General features: G+C 48.8%; 1 protein-coding gene across 3 annotated transcripts in view; it reads right to left on the bottom strand.

Annotated features, from left to right (window-relative positions):
* Positions 1–7,922: 7,922 nt before the first annotated feature.
* The window catches only part of FKBP1B (FKBP prolyl isomerase 1B), a 51,090-nt gene continuing 41,190 nt past the window's right edge, over positions 7,923–17,822 (bottom strand). For all 3 annotated transcript variants that reach the window (XM_039913101.1, XM_029072391.2, XM_029072390.2), the window contains exons 3-4: positions 9,163–9,275; positions 7,923–8,599 (exon numbers count right to left, since the gene is read on the bottom strand). In XM_039913101.1, the coding sequence (XP_039769035.1) occupies positions 8,471–8,599; positions 9,163–9,273 (240 nt within the window). In that variant the 5' untranslated portion in view covers positions 9,274–9,275 and the 3' untranslated portion in view covers positions 7,923–8,470. The remainder of the gene's footprint in view (positions 8,600–9,162; positions 9,276–17,822) is intronic.

Genomic DNA, 17,822 nt, shown 5'->3' with positions numbered 1-17,822 from the left:
TGCCTTGTTCACCTCCTCCCATCCGTACAGCAGACAAAACATGGGAAAATACGGTATTTGTAAAGCGCTCGCCACATGCTCGGCACTGTACTAAGTGCTGAGGTAGATATAAAATAATCAGGTCGGCCACAGTCCCTGTCCCACACAGGGTTCACAGTCCAAGTAGGAGGGAGAAATGACATTGACTCCCCATTTTACAGAAATACCAGAAAGAAAGAAAGAAATAGGCTTTGAATCCCCATTTTACAGATGAGGCAATAGGGACAGGGATGTTAAGTGACTTGCCCAAGGTCACACAAGAGGCAGCTGGCAGTCCTGGAAGTAGAACCCAGGCCCTCTGATACCCAGGTCCATGCTCTTTCCAGTAGGCTCTGCTGCCCCGATTTCTAGAGGCTTAACCTGACATTTACCTCCTGAGTCACTTTTAAAAATCCCCATCATCATAGAAAATTTTAAGCTAAATTTTGAGTGAAAATATTAGGAAAAACTCGAGTCAATTTACAAGTGCACCCTAATCTGCTGCGGACAAGTAAAGTTGGGGTAGCGCATTTGTTATTGCGTTCCTCCTGGCAATAGAATTGATGTGGATTTTGGAATGTGATTTTTAGAAGGTTTGATCATTTTTAAATACGACAAGGATGTGAGCGATTTTCCTTCTCCCCACTCTGTAAAGTGCCTGGAGTTTTCTTGGCTAACTGATATCCACACCTAATTTTAATTATGTTTATTGATTGTATAGTGGTAGTTCATCTCACTTGCGCGAGTGACCCTCTTCTTGCTCCAAAATACAGCCCCGAATCCCCAAACCGAATTTGGGATATTTGTAAATCTTGGATTCCGCCAGGTCAATATAGCACTGCTTTGACTGCCGACAGCTAGCCACGTTGCAAAGCATTCGCTTAGCAATTTGTCATTTGCAAATCTTGAGGAGAATGATTTTACCAAAGAAGCATTTGCCTTGCAGATGTTATTGTATCCGACTCGAGAAAACAAGTTAAAATTATATATTTTTAAACATCAAAAAATCCAGACTGTAGTAACTGAGACTCATTACTGTCACTCTGGCATAGCAGTATTTCCGTCCGGCATTTCTGTTTGGAACTTTCTGAATGTCAAGAATGGGCGTTTTAAAACTTAGTTGAAGGTTGTTACCTTGGAGACTTTAGAATGTTTTGGTTTTAATTATTTTATGCTGCAACTGCAATCGATAAAAAGATGCCTCCGATTAAGCTGCAGAAGAAGGGCACGAGAGGCAGATTAACAGATTCTCATTTGGAGTATTCATAAAGGTGGTTTCGGGACCAACAGACATATCAGTGAAAGTTTTACCACTGTTGTTCATTGAATATTCAATTTCATACTTGTCTCACGTTCTGATATCTGCTAAAGGCCTTTCAGAATCCCCTTACAGAGAAAATGAAAGCATAATCCGTATCTGCAAAGACAGACATGGAGAACAGAATGCCTGAAGGATTATTTGGATGATGTCTGCTTAAGATTGTTTGAAATGTAAAATCAGAGGGCGGAAGAATGAATTCAGCTCCAGGAAGTGGGGTAGGTCGAGCAGAGTAGAAAGCAGTTGCCGTTATGGTTTTACTACACGTGAAGGCAGCTTTTATAAGTTCCATTCGATCTAAATTTTCAGGAAGCGGGGTAGGAAATTATGCCTAGAAGGTCATTTCCGCATCTGTTTTGAAATTAGTAACATAAGAAAAGTTCAGATTGTATAGCCAGCTACACTGTCTTGTTAAATCTAGAGCATGAGCCTCGGTGTCCAAAGACCATGGGTTCTAGTCCTGGCTCTGCCCCTTGTCTGCTGTGTGACCTTGGGCAAGTCACGGCACTTCTCTGTGCCTCTCTTACCTTATCTGTAAAATGGGGACTGAGACTGTCAGCTCCATCTCGGACAGGGATTGTGTCCAACCCGATTGACTTGAGTTTTTCTTAACATTTTCACTCAAAATTTAGTTTAAAATTTTATATGATGTTTGGGATTTTTAAAAGTGACTCAGGAGGTGAATGTCACGTTAAGTCTCTAGAAATAGGGGCAGCAGAGCCTACTGGAAAGAGCATGGACCTGGGTTTCAGAGGACCGAGGTTCTACTTCCAGGTCTGCCAGTTGCCTTTTGTGTGACCTTGCCCGTATCTACCTCAGCGCTTCGAGCAGTGCCTGGCACATAGTAAGCGGTTAACATATACCACAGTTATTATTATTATTAGAGCTCCTAATCATTCTAGAATTTACTGAGTGCCTGCTCTGTGCAGGCTATGGTACCTAAGTGCTTTCGAGAATACAGTCGGATTAGTAGACTCTATCCCTGCCCTTAAGGAGCTTACGATGTAGTTGGGAAAGTCGGGCATTAAAGTAAATCATAGATGGGAGGTAGTGACAGAGTATAAAATTATGTGCATAAAATGTTGTGAGACTGTGAGTACTCTTTAAGTGAGAAAGTAGTGCCAAGATACCGAAATTGGAGTGGAGGGATAGTTGGCGAAATAGGACGTTAATTGGGGAAGACTTGGAAGGAAGTGTGATTTCTGAGAGATTTTGAAGTTCAGGAGAACCGAGTTCTTTCGGGTGAGAAGCGGGGAGTGAGCAAGAGGTCGGCTGTTGGAGACCAAGGCATGGTGTGTGGGATAGCTGGAGAGGAATGAAGAGTGTAAGGTGGGGTGTAATGGAAGTTCAGATAAATGGTGGGGAGGGAACTTAAAAATCAGAGGTTGAGAGATCTGTGTTCTGAGTTCTGCAGAGCACACCCGACTCTGGGCATAAAAAACTGTTCTCCCTCTTCGACTGGGAGCCCTGTATGGGCTGCAGTCTGTGACCAATCTGATTATCTACCCCAGGTCTCTTGGAGGAGATGTGCCTTCAGTAAGGCTCCGAGGGGAGAGGAGAGGAATGGCCTGTCGGATATGAGGAGGGGCGGCGATCCGAGCCAGAGGCAGGACGTGGGCGAGAGGTCGGTGGCCAGATAGACGAGATCGAGGTACGGCGAGAAGTTTAGCGATAGAGGAGCGAAGAGTGCGGGCTGCATCGGAGTAGGAGAGATGTGAGGGCAGTGGGTCCGGGGAGAGGTGAGGAGAGTCCCCGGGAGTCCGGCTTCTGTATAGCCTGTCTGATTGGTCTCCCTCCTCAGAGTGATGGGGCCCCAGAGGTCCCTGGGGCACATAATGTGATGTGATCGCTCAACTGAGAAGCAGAGTGGCCTTAGTGGGAGGTTTAAGGACTATTCTTCCTGATCAAGAGGTACCAGAACACGGGTCTGGGAGCCAGAGGGATTTGCTGTGTGACCTTGGGCAGGTCACTTCTTTGTGCCTCAGTTACCTTTCGCTCAACCACACCGATTCTGGAATTGACGATGTGGATAGGCTTCACTAAGACCTCATCAGCTAAGAGCGTCTGAGGTCCCGGAGAAATCGACTGCTGTTCGCTCATTAATGAAAGCAGAAGCAACTGGCATTTAGCTACCACAGAACGCTCACGGTTTTCCTGGTTTACCTCGGCAAGACGGTCAGTTTGATATCTCAACCTGCTGAAGATCTGATGAACAGAAAGTGCGAGAGAGGGAAAAGGAGCGGGAGAGTTACAGAGGGGAAGAAAGAGGAGAGTAGAAAAGAGAGAGAAGAGAGGTTGCGATCGGTGGTATTTATTAAGCACTTACATTGTGCAGAATACTGTACCGAGAGCTTGGAAGAATATGATACAGAAGAGATGGTAGACGTGGTCCCTGATCACAAAGAGCGAATTCAACCCCAAAAGGCAGCTCAGGAAGGGCTAATCTATTTGTGATCCTCTTTGTCACCCACTGTAACATTAAGGACTCTGCCTTCTAGCATCCCTAACTCTCCCTGTGGTAGCTTGGGCTGCAGTAGAGAGGTGGAGGAGGAGGCAGGGCAACCTCTTCATTCCTCCTTCTGTCACAGGATCCCCCCTCCTCCCCAACATTACCCCCTCGTGGCTGTTGGGTTCGATCCTGCCACCCCAGCTGAAAGCGGGACTCTGGGTCCTGCCTTGGGGCCGCTAGGATTCGCACCCTGCGCATCCCGGTGGTCCCACCTAAAGCGGGACATCTGGTGACGCTAAAGCAGGGTTCCGATAAAGGAGACTGGCTTACCGTCCTCAAACTAAACTCTGTGCGCTCTTTCTGTAGGCTCCAGGAGCCTGTCACTGCAGCAACTGTCCTAAGGGAAAAAAAATTCTTCATTTCTGGAACATCTGAGGCCCAATCTGCTATTCTCGCCCTTAAAAAATCGTCTCTCCTTCCAGCTAAGGGAAGGCTTGACATGGAATACTGAGTTTATAATGAGTTAGGGAAATCTCCAAAAATGAAAATGGATGGCCATCTGCTGCTTGGAGAATCGAAGAGGCTTTCTCTGTTCTTCAACACTACTAAAAGGAAAAATGACTTCCCACTGCCTGTGGGCTCCCCTGCTTTCTCCCCATGTAATGCTTCCCCTTTGTCTCTCTCCCCCCCACCCCCCCACCCCACCCCCCGTGCCCTGCTCCTATACATTCACCTGATCGATCCAGTAATTTGGTTTCATCGGATAGGGGCTGCTGGAGACCAGATATCCTACATTGTAGCTCTGTGTTCTGCCGTGGCCCCGTAAATTGTTCAGAGGCCCAAATGTATGGCGGGGGTTATTACTGACTGCAAGTTCCTATCCAGGCATCCAAGTGTGTCTGAAAAGACTGATGTGTGACTGTTATTCCCTCTCGCCCTTCCTTCCGGGAAGGACAGATCCTTGTATTAGGCCGGGCCTGTCTCTGTTTTCTGGCTCTCTCAATTTTTGTGAAGTCTTTGCTCGAGGAGAGCTACCCTGGAATGTGCCTGTTACCGTGTACTCTCCCCAGCGCTTAGTACAGCGCTCTGCACTCCGCTCAGTAAATACGAGTGACCGAACAGTTGCTGCCCTCCAGGCTGGTCGGTCTGTCGCAGTGTTGTCCCGACAGGTCCCTAGTTTGACACTGCGCTTCACTGTCAGCCCGACAGCACTTGTGTACCTGGCTGTGATTTGTTTTTAACCTCAGCCTCTCCCTCTAGACGTTAAGCTCACTGTGGGCCAGGAACGCGTCTACCAGATCAGCTGCACTGTGCTCTCCCAAGCGGTTAGTACAGTGTTCTGCACCCAGCGCTCAGTAGAGACCACTGGTTAATGATTTTTTTTCTCCCGTGCCCCTTCTCAGTTGAGTTTTAGAGCTGGTCCCGTGGGTCTCCCGCTGCCCTGCCCAGTGGAGCTGTGGTGCTGGTGAGCTGACCGCACCCCGGGACTTCATTCTTGGTAATCCTGTCTTGGCATTTTGACGATCGCTTCGGTTTGTGCCCGATTTCGGTGAGACTGTCCAGGAGCAGCTTGTGTCTCTGTAGTAGGTAGAGGTCTCAAAGCCAGTCAGGGAGGTGGACAGCACAATAGCCTCTAGTAATAGTCACTGTGGTACTTGTTAAGCGCGTACTGTGTGCCTAGCACTGTACTAAGCCCTGGGGTGGAGATAAGCAGATCGTGTAGGACAAAGTAATAATAATAATAATAATACTGTTGGTATTTAAGTGCTTACTATGTGCAGAGCACCATTCTAAGGGCTGGGGTAGATCCAGGGCCATCAGGTTGTCCCACGTGAGGCTCACAGTTAATTCCCATTTTACAGATGAGGTAACTGAGGCACAGAGAAGTGCAGTGACTTGCCCACAGTCACACAGCTGACAAGTGGCAGAGCTGGGATTCGAACCCATGACCCGACTCCCAAGCCCGGGCTCTTTCCACTGAGCCACGCTGCTTCTCAAGCAGCGCACAGTCCCAGTCCCACGTGGGGCTCAGTCTCACTCCCCATTTTACAGATGAGGTAACTGGGGCCCAGAGAAGTGAAGTGATTCTCCCAAGATCGCACAGCAGACAAGCGGCTCCGCCACTAGACCGCGAGCTCCTTGCGGGCAGGGAAGACGTCTTCCAACGCTGTTGAATCGTACTCTCCTAAGCGCTTAGTTCAGTGCTCTGCACACGGTAAATGCTCAGTGAATACCATTGATTGATTTATGTCTTTACAGACTTTCAGCCTGTTTTTTAATGGTATTTAAGTGCTTCCTATGTGTCAAACACTGATACAAGTGATTGATACAAGTGAATTAGGTTGGACACAGTCCCCCTCCCTTACGGGCTCACAGTTGCAAGTTTGGAATATGATACCTCATTGTCACCACACTCTGTTTTGCAATCCGCCTAAAGCCACGCTGGCCTTTTGGATGGTTCCCTGTCACTTTCTCTCTGCACTGTGGGGGCAGGGCCCTGCCAATGCGGCAGAATTCGGTTACTCCTTGAATTCGGTTACTCCTTGAAGTAAGAATTGTGGCCTACTGATTTATCTTTATCTTATCTTTTTTATGGTATTTGTTAAGTGCTTTCTATGTGTCAGACTCTGCAGTAAGCTTGCTGGCTTAGAGACAAGCTAATCGCGTTGGACACAGCCACATCCCTATCTTTCAGACGAGGGAACTGAGGCCCAGAGGAAGTGAAATGACGTGCCCAAGGTCACAGTAGACACGTGGAGGATCTCGGACTAGAACCCAGGCCCTTCTGATTCCCAGACCCGTGTTCTATCCACTAGACCACACTGCTTGTGTCAGAGAAGCGTGGAAGAGGCAACACCCTGAAAGTCTTGCTGCCTTCTCTCTCGAACTCGGGACTCTTGGGATTCATCTCCTTTTACGATATGTGGGAAACTGTGAGTAATGGGAAACTTGAGACCGTTTTCTGCTCGTATCAATCCGGACCGCTTTTGGCCCAGTGGGGCTAAGCGGGCTCGACAGTGAAGGCTTTCCTCCTCGGCCCCCAAAGGGAAGGGTGCTCGCTGATCTACTCTCCTCGATAGGCGTGTTGCTCCAGCTGGACATGGGTTTGCCGTAGAGGGTGTTCTGGCAGTTTGAGAAAACTCCTTTGCTTTCCTCCCTTAGGCGAGCCACTGAGACAGGGAGCCGGCCAGCAAGCAGGGTCAGGGAAAGGACCAGGTCCCCGAAGACGAGAGCGGCATTCCCCAACTCTACGGATGCCGTCCCGAGTGTAAGAGGGTCGTCTCCTCAGTTAGTCTCCCCAGCGGCAACCGTCGGTGCTGTTGGGGCGATTCCCCCCGTTCGTCTTACACACGTTTCTGGAGAATCGAAAGCTGCCTCCCTCTAGCAGGAGTTTAGAGGAAAGCGGGCCACCGGGAGCCGGTGCCACTTTCATTCATTCAAAAGTATTTACTGAGTGCTTACTATGTGCAGAGCACTGTACTAAGTGCTTGGAATGTACAATTCGGTAACAGATAGAGACAATCCCTGCCCATTGATGGGCTCACAGTCTAATCGGGAGGATTCTCCCTTGATTCTCCGAGCCCTCCTTTGCCCGTTCCCTGGGGAGGAGGCTAGCACAGCTCTGGCTTTTTGTCAACTTAAAAGTACGTTCTTTGGTATCCGACTTCATCGAGGGGATGTATGGAGCATTTAGAGTGTGCAGAGCACGGTGCTAAACGCTTTGGAGAGCCCTGCAGAGTTGGCACGTGTGCCCGGGCTTGGGAATCAGAAGTCATAGGTTTGAATCCCAGCTCTGCCACTTGTCAGCTGTGTGACTGTGGGCCAGTCACTTCACATCTCTGGGCCTCAGTTACCTCATCTGTAAAATGGGGATTAAGACTGTGAGCCTCATGTGGGACAACCTGATCACCCTGTATACTCCGGCGCTTAGAACAGTGCTTTGCAGGTGCAATCTTAGAGAACTCGCTGGTGGAGGGGGAAAGGCAGGGGGACAAAAGAAAAAAAAAGAGGACCAGAAATCAGCCATACCCAGGTCCCCCTCCACGCAAAGCTCGCCCCCAACCCTCTTTCCTTATTTTTCGATCCTCTTTCCCCGGCTCTCCCGGCCTAAACCCTAGTGATGGCCCACACAGAGGAAACCGTAAAGTACTGAGCCTTTATTTTGCATATTTTTCACTTCGAATGAGACATCCGTTTAAATCAGCAGCAAGCGGAACTTCCGAGGAAAAAAGTGGCAGCGCAGGTAACTGTTTGGCTAATGCCCGTCCGCGTACCGGGTACGTGTACATGTTATCTCCGAGCACCTTGTTGTTCTTGGTTGTGAGTATACAAGTAAGGCAGCGGTTTCTCTTTAACGAGTCATCTGTGTCGAGAGGAATCGTCGGGGATGCTATTCCATGCAAATCAAACCGTACGACCCGAGACCGGTACCGTCAGAGATCGTCTCAGAGCAGAGAGGCTTGGAAACCGTAAGACGGCGCAGACACCACAGCTCGGGGGAGGGAGGTGGAAGAGAAAGCGCTAAACGACCCCCTCCCGGAAGGGCGGGTGGGCGATACTGGTACGTGAAGTCGAGGGAGGGGGGCGGAACTGGATGGCGGTGAAGACTCCCGGGAAGGGTGGGGAATGGACAGTTGAACGGCGACAGCCGGCTCGGCCCGGGGTGGGGGGACGGCAGGTCTTCTTCACTCTAGCCGGAGCAGCTCCACATCGAAGATGAGGGTGGCGTTGGGGGGGATGACCCCGGGGTGGCCCGTCGCCCCGTACGCCATGTCGGGTGTGCAGGTCAGCTTCGCCCTCTGCCCCAGGCTCATCTGCGGCAGGAGGAGAAAGGGGAAGAAAGGCGCCGGTGAAAACAGAGCCGAGCTCCCCCGTCCCCGCAGACGGGAATTCCCGCCGTTCTCGGTGATCGTTTGCTCGAGGGGCGAGTGAGACGGGAGGGCTTGCCCGGGAGAGGTACCCCTTCGGGACGTGTCTAAAATGTCCGAAAGGCTAAGGACCGGGGAGGGCGGACGGGAGGCCGGGCGGGTGTGGACCTCGTTAGGGAGGCCAGACCCTCCCCGCCTCCGTCCCTCCGCTGGGCCCCCTGGCTCAGTCAGGCATGTCACCCTCTCCAGCTCTGCCCACCCCCGGGTGTCTCCTCGGACATCTGAACTAATTAGGCCTTTCCTCTGAAGGATGGATGAGTCCCGGGGACGTGGGGTGTGACTAGCTCAAGGCTAGTTCGTCGGTGACCGTCCGGTCGCCGGTTACGTGCTCTGTAAATGTACCCCGGCAACAGTGGCCCTCGCGGCCTCGAGGCGGGAAGGACCCCGGGGTTCCACCGGGCCGCCGCGTACCCCGGCTGTCGGGCGTTGAGCTGGCCCTTTCCCCTTACCTGCGCCGCTCCCTCCTCAAAGCCCTTGATGACCTCTTGCCTGCCGATCTTAAACCTGAACGGCTTGTTTCTGTCTCTGGAGGAATCGAACTTCTTTCCATTCTGGAGCATGCCTGCCAAAAGGTCAGAACAATTTTAGGAGCGGTCGGGCCTCTCGTCCGTCGCCCGGCGTCGGGGAACGGGGCGAGGAGAGCCGGGGGGAGGGCTCGGTGGGAGGCGGGGAAGAAGTCTGGTCGCGTATTTCCTTTTAATCTCTCGACGTCGTTGAATGCCAACTTTCCCCTCGCCGTCCCGGGTCCGGCTTGTGGCCTGGACTTCAGAGGCTCCCAGGGACCCCAGCTCTCGAGCCCTCGCACGGTTCCTTTCGCAGAGCTTAATAACAATAATAATAATAATGTTGGTATTTGTTAAGCGCTTACTATGGGCCGAGCACTGTTCTAAGCGCTGGGGTAGACACAGGGGAATCAGGTTGTCCCATGTGGGGCTCAGTCTTAATCCCCATTTTACAGATGAGGAAACTGAGGCACCGAGAAGTGACTTGCCCAAAGTCACCCAGCTGACAAGTGGCCGAGCCGGAATTCGAACCCATGACCTCTGACTCCAAAGCCCGGGCTCTTTCCACTGAGCCACCCTGCTTCTCTAGCGTCCGCCCCGGTGCCTTGTTGTGGAAATAAGCACCGTCTGTTGACTTGAGGTGAAACCGGTTTATCCTACAGTTATGGAATCTATAGAGCCGTAAGCGCGTGCTAGGCACGGGGGTGGATGTGAGACAGTGAGATGATCCGGTCCTTGTCACAATCTGAGAGAGGGAGGGCAGGTCTCTTATGTGCCTCTGACAGCAAAATCAAGTGGAGGCCCAGAGGTAAGATTGGAAGATCTTCTGAATCCCGTCCCCGCCTCTCCTAGCAGTCATCTAAGTTTAGCGTGGTCGCACCCAGCTCCCCTAAATGTCTGTTTCATAAGGAAATGAGCTAGTACTCAGCGGGCCCCTTTCTTTTCTTTTCTTTTCTTTTCTCTTTTCTTTTCTTTCTCCCTTCCTTCCTTCCTTCCTTCCTTCCTTCCTTCCTTCCTTCCTTCCTTCCTTCCTTCCGTCCTTCCTTCCTTCCGTCCTTCCTTCCTTCCGTCCTTCCTTCCGTCCTTTCTTCCGTCCTTTGTCTTTCTTTCTCTTTCTTCCTTTCTTCCTTCCTTCCTTTCTTTCCTCCCTTCTTCCTTTCTTTCCTTCTCTCTCTCTCTCTCTTCCCTCCTTCCTTCCCTTCCTTCCTTCCGCCCTCCCTCCCTTCCCCTCCCTTCACACATAATTATGGTATTTAAGCACTGATGTTCTGCATTAAAGCCAATGGTCTGGAAAGTGAGTACTGCAAAGACCAACGGGTAAGCGTCTGGAGACTTTTCTTGAAGAATGGAGGGAATGCGGGCAGAACGCTGGTCTATAAAGCTGAGCCGCAGAAGGCCAAAGAGGCTGGAGCCAGGTTGCGGGGGTGGGGAGATAAGAGGGCAGATCTGGAAAACGTCATAGAGGAAAAAAAAATCAGTAGCATTTAGCATCAGACTGAATGTGATAGAGGGGTGGGGAGGAGAAGATTTGGCAGGGAGGATGAACAGTTGTTTTGAATATTTTGAGCTTGAGGTGCTGGCGGAACATCTTCCTGGAGGGAGCTGCCTGGCAGATGAAAGGTTGGGGCTAACACCACAGATTTGGGAGTCATCCGTTGAGAGGCGTTAGCCGAAGCCAAGGCAGAAGAGAAGCGCTCCAAGGGATCGAGTAGCGAGTAAGGGACCCAGCACGGGGCCTTGAGGGACACGCAGAGCTAGGAGGTGAGGAATGAAAGAACGGGCTGAAAGGTAGGAGGTAAGCCAGGAGAGAGCTGTGTTGATCAAACTAACCGAGATGAGTTTTGGGGAGGAGGGAGGGAGTGGTCCAAGGTACCTGAGGTGGCGGAGGACAGAAAGACCATTCGATTTGGTAAAGAGAAGGTCACTGGTGCCCTCGGAGACTGCGGAGAGTGGAATGAAGGGGGCGGAAGCCAGAATGTAGAGGGCAGGAAGACAGTTGGCGGAGAGGGAGTGGATCGGGCGGCAGGTGTCTCCAGCCTTTTCCAAGAGTTTGGACAGAAAGAAGAAATGGCTTTTTTTTTTTTTCTAGTAGGGAGTGGACTTGAGCAGAGTTAAAAGCGGTAGGAAAGGAACCACCAGAGTGAGCAATTGTTTTTAAAAGGTGGGAGAGGATGAAGTCAGAGGCACAGGTGGAGGAGGTGGCTTTGGAAAGAAGGCGAGAGATCTCTTGAGAGGCGGCTGCAAAGGGTGAGAGAACGAAGGCTTGTTTTGGAGGCAGGAGGGAGGTGAGTCATCAAAGATTCCCAGCCACATCGTCACCGTCTCCACTTGCTCAGTGGCCACGGGGCTTTTCTTGTGCCACTTGGGAAGCCTGGCCGGTCAGAGACCTTGGCTACTCAAGCCTTTTTTCATACACTCTACTTCAGAGGAGCTCGCATATTGGGCCAACCTTATGGTCTCGGTTCAGCATGATCCAGATCATCCACTCACTTTCACTTTGGGACAGAATCACTCCGGTGGGGATCAGTTAGCCATAATCTTTACTTTGGTCCAATTTTATCATTCCGTGCTATCAGTGTTCCCCAAATGCTCAGAAGGCAAATAAGGGAATAAATGTCTCCAAATGAATTAGAAGCCCGCTGGAGCGTGAACAAAAGATATATTAAATAAGGTCCAATAAAGCTTGCGTTAAATAAATCAGAGGAAATATCAGAAATGAGCAGAGACAGTCACACAGAAGTCACACGCCGTAAATTTGAGTCATTAAATTTCCCACAAGTAACTATTTTGTTCCTAGATATGGAAGACAAAGCAAATCGGTTTAGGTACAAACTATTTGTGATTCTGGATCAAACAAATCATGTTTTTAATAAGTCCTAATACAGATGGAAGGAAGGTTGTAAATCTGAAGACAACATCAAGGAAAATTCAGATTCTCAGACCGTGAAAACCAAACTTGTATTTTAGCAGCATTTGAGAACAGAAAATTAAATTTGCTCCAGACAAGAAGCCAAACAGTATAGTTTCACAGGCATAAGGAGAGGAAATTAACAACCTGCTCAATGGGCTTAAGTCAACTTAAAATAGTTCTGGTCTTAATAGTTTGAGGCCAAGACATTAACACAGGGCTGGCACTTTTCCATTTGATTTTACTCTCAATAATTACTTCAATCCCCAACAGATGATATAATTTTGGTAGTAATAAGAAGCCCCGCTCAAAATCTCTAGACGCAATGCCCGGAAAGAATTCTAGTCAGAAGGATTTCTAATCTAGTTTTCCGTAAAGCTCTTCCCAATCTCAAGTAATTTTCTCCTGTTTCCCACGGGGAGGGAGTTGGAGTGTGTTGGGGTCTGGCGCGGGGGGTGAGGGTGGGGGCAATAGGGGAAAGTAAGATTTGGGGGAAAGAGAAAGGAGAGGTGTGAGAGTGGGGAAAGGAAGAGGGAGGAATTTGAGGAAGACGGAGAAAAGAGGGAATAGGGTGGGAAAATAGGGAGAAGAGGGAGGAGACAGACTGACCTGCCGAAGACACTTGGTTGTGGATTCCAGAATTACTTCTCTGTAATGAGTGGCTGCTAGTGGCTCAGGAGTGAAGAGAGTGGTCTACTCATCCTTGTGGTGACACAGAGATTGAGTTTTTATTGAGCTTCTGGGAAAGGTGCTTCGTTCATTAATCGAAAGTACTTATTGGTCACCTGCTATGTTCAAAGCTTTGTTCTATGTGCTTCAGAGGATACAATAGAGTTAAGAAGACAAGATCCCTGCCAGGAATTTACAATCGAACGGCACAGAGACTGACACAAAGTAAATTTCAGGTAGGAAGAAGAGAATGAAAGGGCCCGTATCTGGAATTTACGTATTTAGATTATTGTCCATCTCCCCCTCTTGCCTGTTAACTCGTCGTGGGCAGGGAATGTGGAAGCGCTCAGGTACCACAGATGATGATGACGATGAGCTACGGACAAGGGGAAGGCCGCGAAGACGTCTGAAGTGAGTCTAGCAAGAAAAAATTTGCCACACTTTCTGCAGACTCTACCTATGCCTCTCTTGGCAGCTACTGCATTCTTTGTATCCTGATCGAATCTCCCCCTCCTACTCTGTCATCGTTATAAACATCACCCTGAGAAAAATTACTTTTCCTCCTCTCATTCTCCTAACGGTTTCCCTTGATGGCTCAACGTCTTAGTTTTCCAAGTTATTCAGTTTGTGAACAATGTCCAGATGGCTGTCACTGGCTGTGGATTGTAAACTCACTGTGGGCAGGGATCATGTCTACCAGATCTATTGTACTGTACTTCCTCGAGCCCTTAGGACAGTGCTCCGAACACAGTAAGCTCTCAACAAATACCACTGATCGACTGATAAGTGTACAAACCCACAGGAAGCCTTCATTAGCCAGAACCAGCTCCATTAATGAGAGCTTAGACCACTTAAGATAGCTTAGTGAGAGCTCAGCCCGGCTTAACTAGCGCATAAAGGAAAGTCCGGGCCCCAGTGCGGATGTGGGATCGAGGCCAATGGAACGGGAATCGAAGGCTCATACTTAACGTTGGCAACACTAGACAGAGCGAAAGTGGTTTCCTTTTCTGGAGCATGTCGATTTTACCCTTCAGTTCTAGTTAGTACATGTGGTGTTCACATTTCATCTGGTGCCAATTTCTGGCAACTTCCCCACCCACTCTACCAATCTCTTCATTATTAATTTTTTTTTCAAAGAAACCTTCTGGGATCTTGGGTTTTCCTCCTACCATCACCACTAGCTTCCAGTGGCCTTAGCTAATGCCTTTTCACCCCTATTCAGAAAATACCCTTTCCTATATATCAAGGGGACAAAAGTCTGCTTTTCCCACCTAATAATAATTGTGGAATTTGTTTAAGTCAAGCACTGTGCTAAGACCTGTGGTATACACAGTACCAGCAGATCGGATTCAGTCCCTGTTCCACATGAGGATGGTATTTGTTAGGTGCTTACTATGTGCCAGGCACTGTACTGAGCACTGGGGAGGAGACAAGCAAATCAAGTTGGACGCAGTTCCTGTCCCATGTCACGTTAATAGTTTCAAACCCCATTTTACAAGAAAGGTGACTGAGGCACAAAAAAGAGAAACTTCTTGCCAAGGTCACACAGCAGACAAGAGGCGGAGCCAGGATTAGAGCCCATGACTTTCTGACTCCCAAGCCTGTGCTCTAAACTTAGGCACACCACAGACCACTTAACTGACTTGCCCCAGGTCACCCAGGAGGTAGGTTACTTTGATGACTCTGTTTGCAAATATTTCTGCCTGTCTCCCACAGGAGTGTGGGATCAGCTTGTAAGCAGGTAATGTATCACGTCTCTGTTTTGCACTTCCCAAATGCTTAGCGCAGGGCATTAATAAGCTAATAATGAGCTTACCAAGTGTGGATCTGTGCACTCTACCCACAGTTCTGACCACAGTGTGAGGGTTAGCCCACAGTGCAATGGATAGTCAGAAAAGTCAAACTGCGTACGGCAGGTCACGACAGTCATCAGATGCTGTCAATCACTGGCACTTACTGAGCATTTACTGTATTCAGAGCACTGTACTAGGCGCTTTTGTACTAAAAGAGTACAAAATAAAAATAAACAGACACATTTCCTGCCCACAGTGAATTTACAGGCTAAAAGGGGAGACAGACGTAGGCAAAATGGCAATCTAACGTTCCTTGACAGACAGAAAAGAAGCAGAGCCAGAACTGGGGGACGTTGGATATCTTGTAAAGAAGGATAGAGTGACTAACGGAAGCTGTGCTGGAATTTCCCGGACAGCAGTCGTCCTCTCATCCCTCTCAACAGTCGCAAACAACACAGGCGCTAAGCTTGGCATTATCCAGAGGTTGGGGGAGAAAACGGAAATACTGAATGAGGAAGTAGAAGTGCTCTCCAAGGGATCAGCATAGACTGGGGAGCAAAAAGGCTCTACGGTGGTAAAAGACAAGAGGATTGGGGAATTTCTCATTGGTAAGTTTGGAAAAGAACAGGAGGGCAGGTGAGGCGTCTGGTTGGTTGCATCTGCTGAGGCGACCGGATGTGATACACACATAATGCACCCAAAAGAACCATGATGCGAGTGGATCTGGAGAAGCTCTACTGAGGTAACCCAATCAAAACTTGATGGAGCACATATTGAGGGATGATGCCTGCCTCAGGCATAGCTTCCCAAACCTCCCCCTCTCCAGCCAACTCTCCGGACACCCTTCATCCACTCTCGCCTCCTTCTCGGTCATCCCTCAAGGGATATCTTCTGCCCGCTTTTTCGATCCACCTCCGGCACCACTGCCTCCAACCCTAACCCTTCACACCCCACAGAAACTCTCGCACCTACCCTCCTTCCCTGGGTCCACCATCTTCGACTGCTCGCTCTCTGATGACTCCTTCCCTTCTGCTTTCAAATATGCCCATGTCTCCCCCATCATAAAAAAAACCTTCCCGTGACCCCACTGTACCCTCCAGCTACTGCGCCATCTCTTTTCTGCCATTCCTCTGCAAACTCTATGAACAAGCTGTATAAACCAGGTGCCTCCATTTCCTCTCTGCCAACAACCCTCTACAATCCGATTTTCACCCCCTTCAATCCGCCGAGGCCACTCTTCCCAAAATCACCGAAGACCTCTTGCCAAATTAAATGGACTCGACTCTAATCGCTCAACCCTAGGTTCCCCACAACTGCTACTTCAACCTTAGCGCTTCCTCATCAAAATCAATCGTTTTTAATGAACGCTGACTGTGCAGAGCATTGTGCGAAGCACTCAGAAGACGACAACAGAGTTTGTAGATATGGTCTCTGCCCTTAAAGAGCTTACAATCTAGCAGGGGAAAGAGACACTAAAATAAATTACAGATAGGAGAAAGCTATTCACACCCACCCTCCCGTAACATACGCACACACATATGTTTATACGCTATTGCTTCCTCCAAGTGTCTGTCTCTCTTGCTAGATTTTAAGCTTCCTGAGGGCAGGGCCTATGTCTGTTGATTCTACTGTGCTCTCTCAAGTGCTCTGTACAGTGCCCTGCACATTAGGTGCTCAGTAAATACCACTGATTGATACACTTGAAAAATCAGGGTCTCTAGTGTTTCGAAAATGTTCAGAAGCATCATTTGCTCCATTCATTCAATCATCTTTATCGAGCGCTTACTATGTAAAAGCACTGTACTGAACGCTTGGGAGTGTACAATATAACAATAAGCAGACACAGGCTCAGGTTTTTAGAGGCTGTCTCTGAGGCTAAAATGTCCAGAAATATCGATAGAGCTTAGAATACAACACGTAAGTAGCAATTTGGTGAATAAGTATTTGCATGGATGTTCCGTGCCTTGGGGCCTTGAATATGACTCTGGCTACAAAACAGACAATGATGATGATGAAATATCGACTTTAAGTAACGTCAGTAGGTAGGGAAAATATGAAAACAGCATTATGAAAAACAAAGGATCACGGGCAAGACCTTGGCAATGAGGAAAAATGGAAAGGAATGCAGGAAGTCTCGAAAAGAAAGAGGATTAGAGCAATCTATTAAGAGTTCAGGGGAAAAAAAGCGGAATAAGAGTTAGCAGCAGAAATGAAGGAGGGCTTGAAAAAAGAGATAGAAGGCTTAAACCAAAATCTCCCAGGGGCACCAAAAGGTGAGACTTGAGAGATGAAAACAAAATCACCATAGATAAAATGTACACCCAAGTCTCTACTCGCTCAATAAGCCACATTCAAGCAAAGGCAAACTCAGAACCCCAAGAAGCAGCGTGGCCTAGTGGAAAGAGCACAGGCCGGGCAGTCAGAGGAGCTGGGTTCTAATCCCAAGTCCCCTACTTGCTTGCTGTGTGACCTCGGGCAGGTCACTTAACTTCTCTGTGCCTGTTTCCTCAACTGTAAAATGAAGATGCAATACATGTTCTCCCTCCTACATAGACTGTGAGGCCCATGAAGGATGGACACTGTGTCTAACCTGATCATCTTCTATCTACTCCAAAGCGCAGAACAGTGCTGAACACATGGTAAGCGCATAAATATTAATCATAGTCCCTTAGAGCTGAAATCTTGTAAAATCGGTTTCTCACCAATTACAGAGCTGGAAGATGAGTTCAGTAGAAATATTATAGAGCTTACTGCTGGCATGGAAAAGAACAAAGACAAACTTGTCATTGAAGGAAGGAGACCTAGAAGCTCTTTACAACTAGCCCCTACCGGGAACATCCTCTTTCTTTGTCATCTCATAAAAACACGCCAAGAACATCAATCTCCCTTCTGCATCGCCTTTGCACTTGGAGTTGTACCCTTTATTCACCCCACCTTCAGCCCCCAGGCACTTATGTCCATATCCATAATATATGCATTTATATCAATGTCTATATCTCCCCCTCTGGACTCTAAGTTCTTGGTGAGCAGGGAATGGTCTGTTCGTTATTATAGTGTAGTCTCCCAAGTGCGTAGTACGGTGCTCCGCACAGTAAGCACTCAATAATTATGACTGACCAAACCAACTCGTCTTGCACTCACACCTTCATCAGAGAAGCAGCTTGGCTTGCTGGAAAGAACCCGAGCTTGGGAGTCAGAGGTCGTGGGTTCTAATCCCGGCTCCGCCATTCCTCGGC

This window comes from Ornithorhynchus anatinus, chromosome 9, assembly GCF_004115215.2.
Source record: "Ornithorhynchus anatinus isolate Pmale09 chromosome 9, mOrnAna1.pri.v4, whole genome shotgun sequence".
Lineage (NCBI taxonomy): Eukaryota > Metazoa > Chordata > Mammalia > Monotremata > Ornithorhynchidae > Ornithorhynchus > Ornithorhynchus anatinus.
This window is presented reverse-complemented; position numbering and strand designations above follow the sequence as displayed.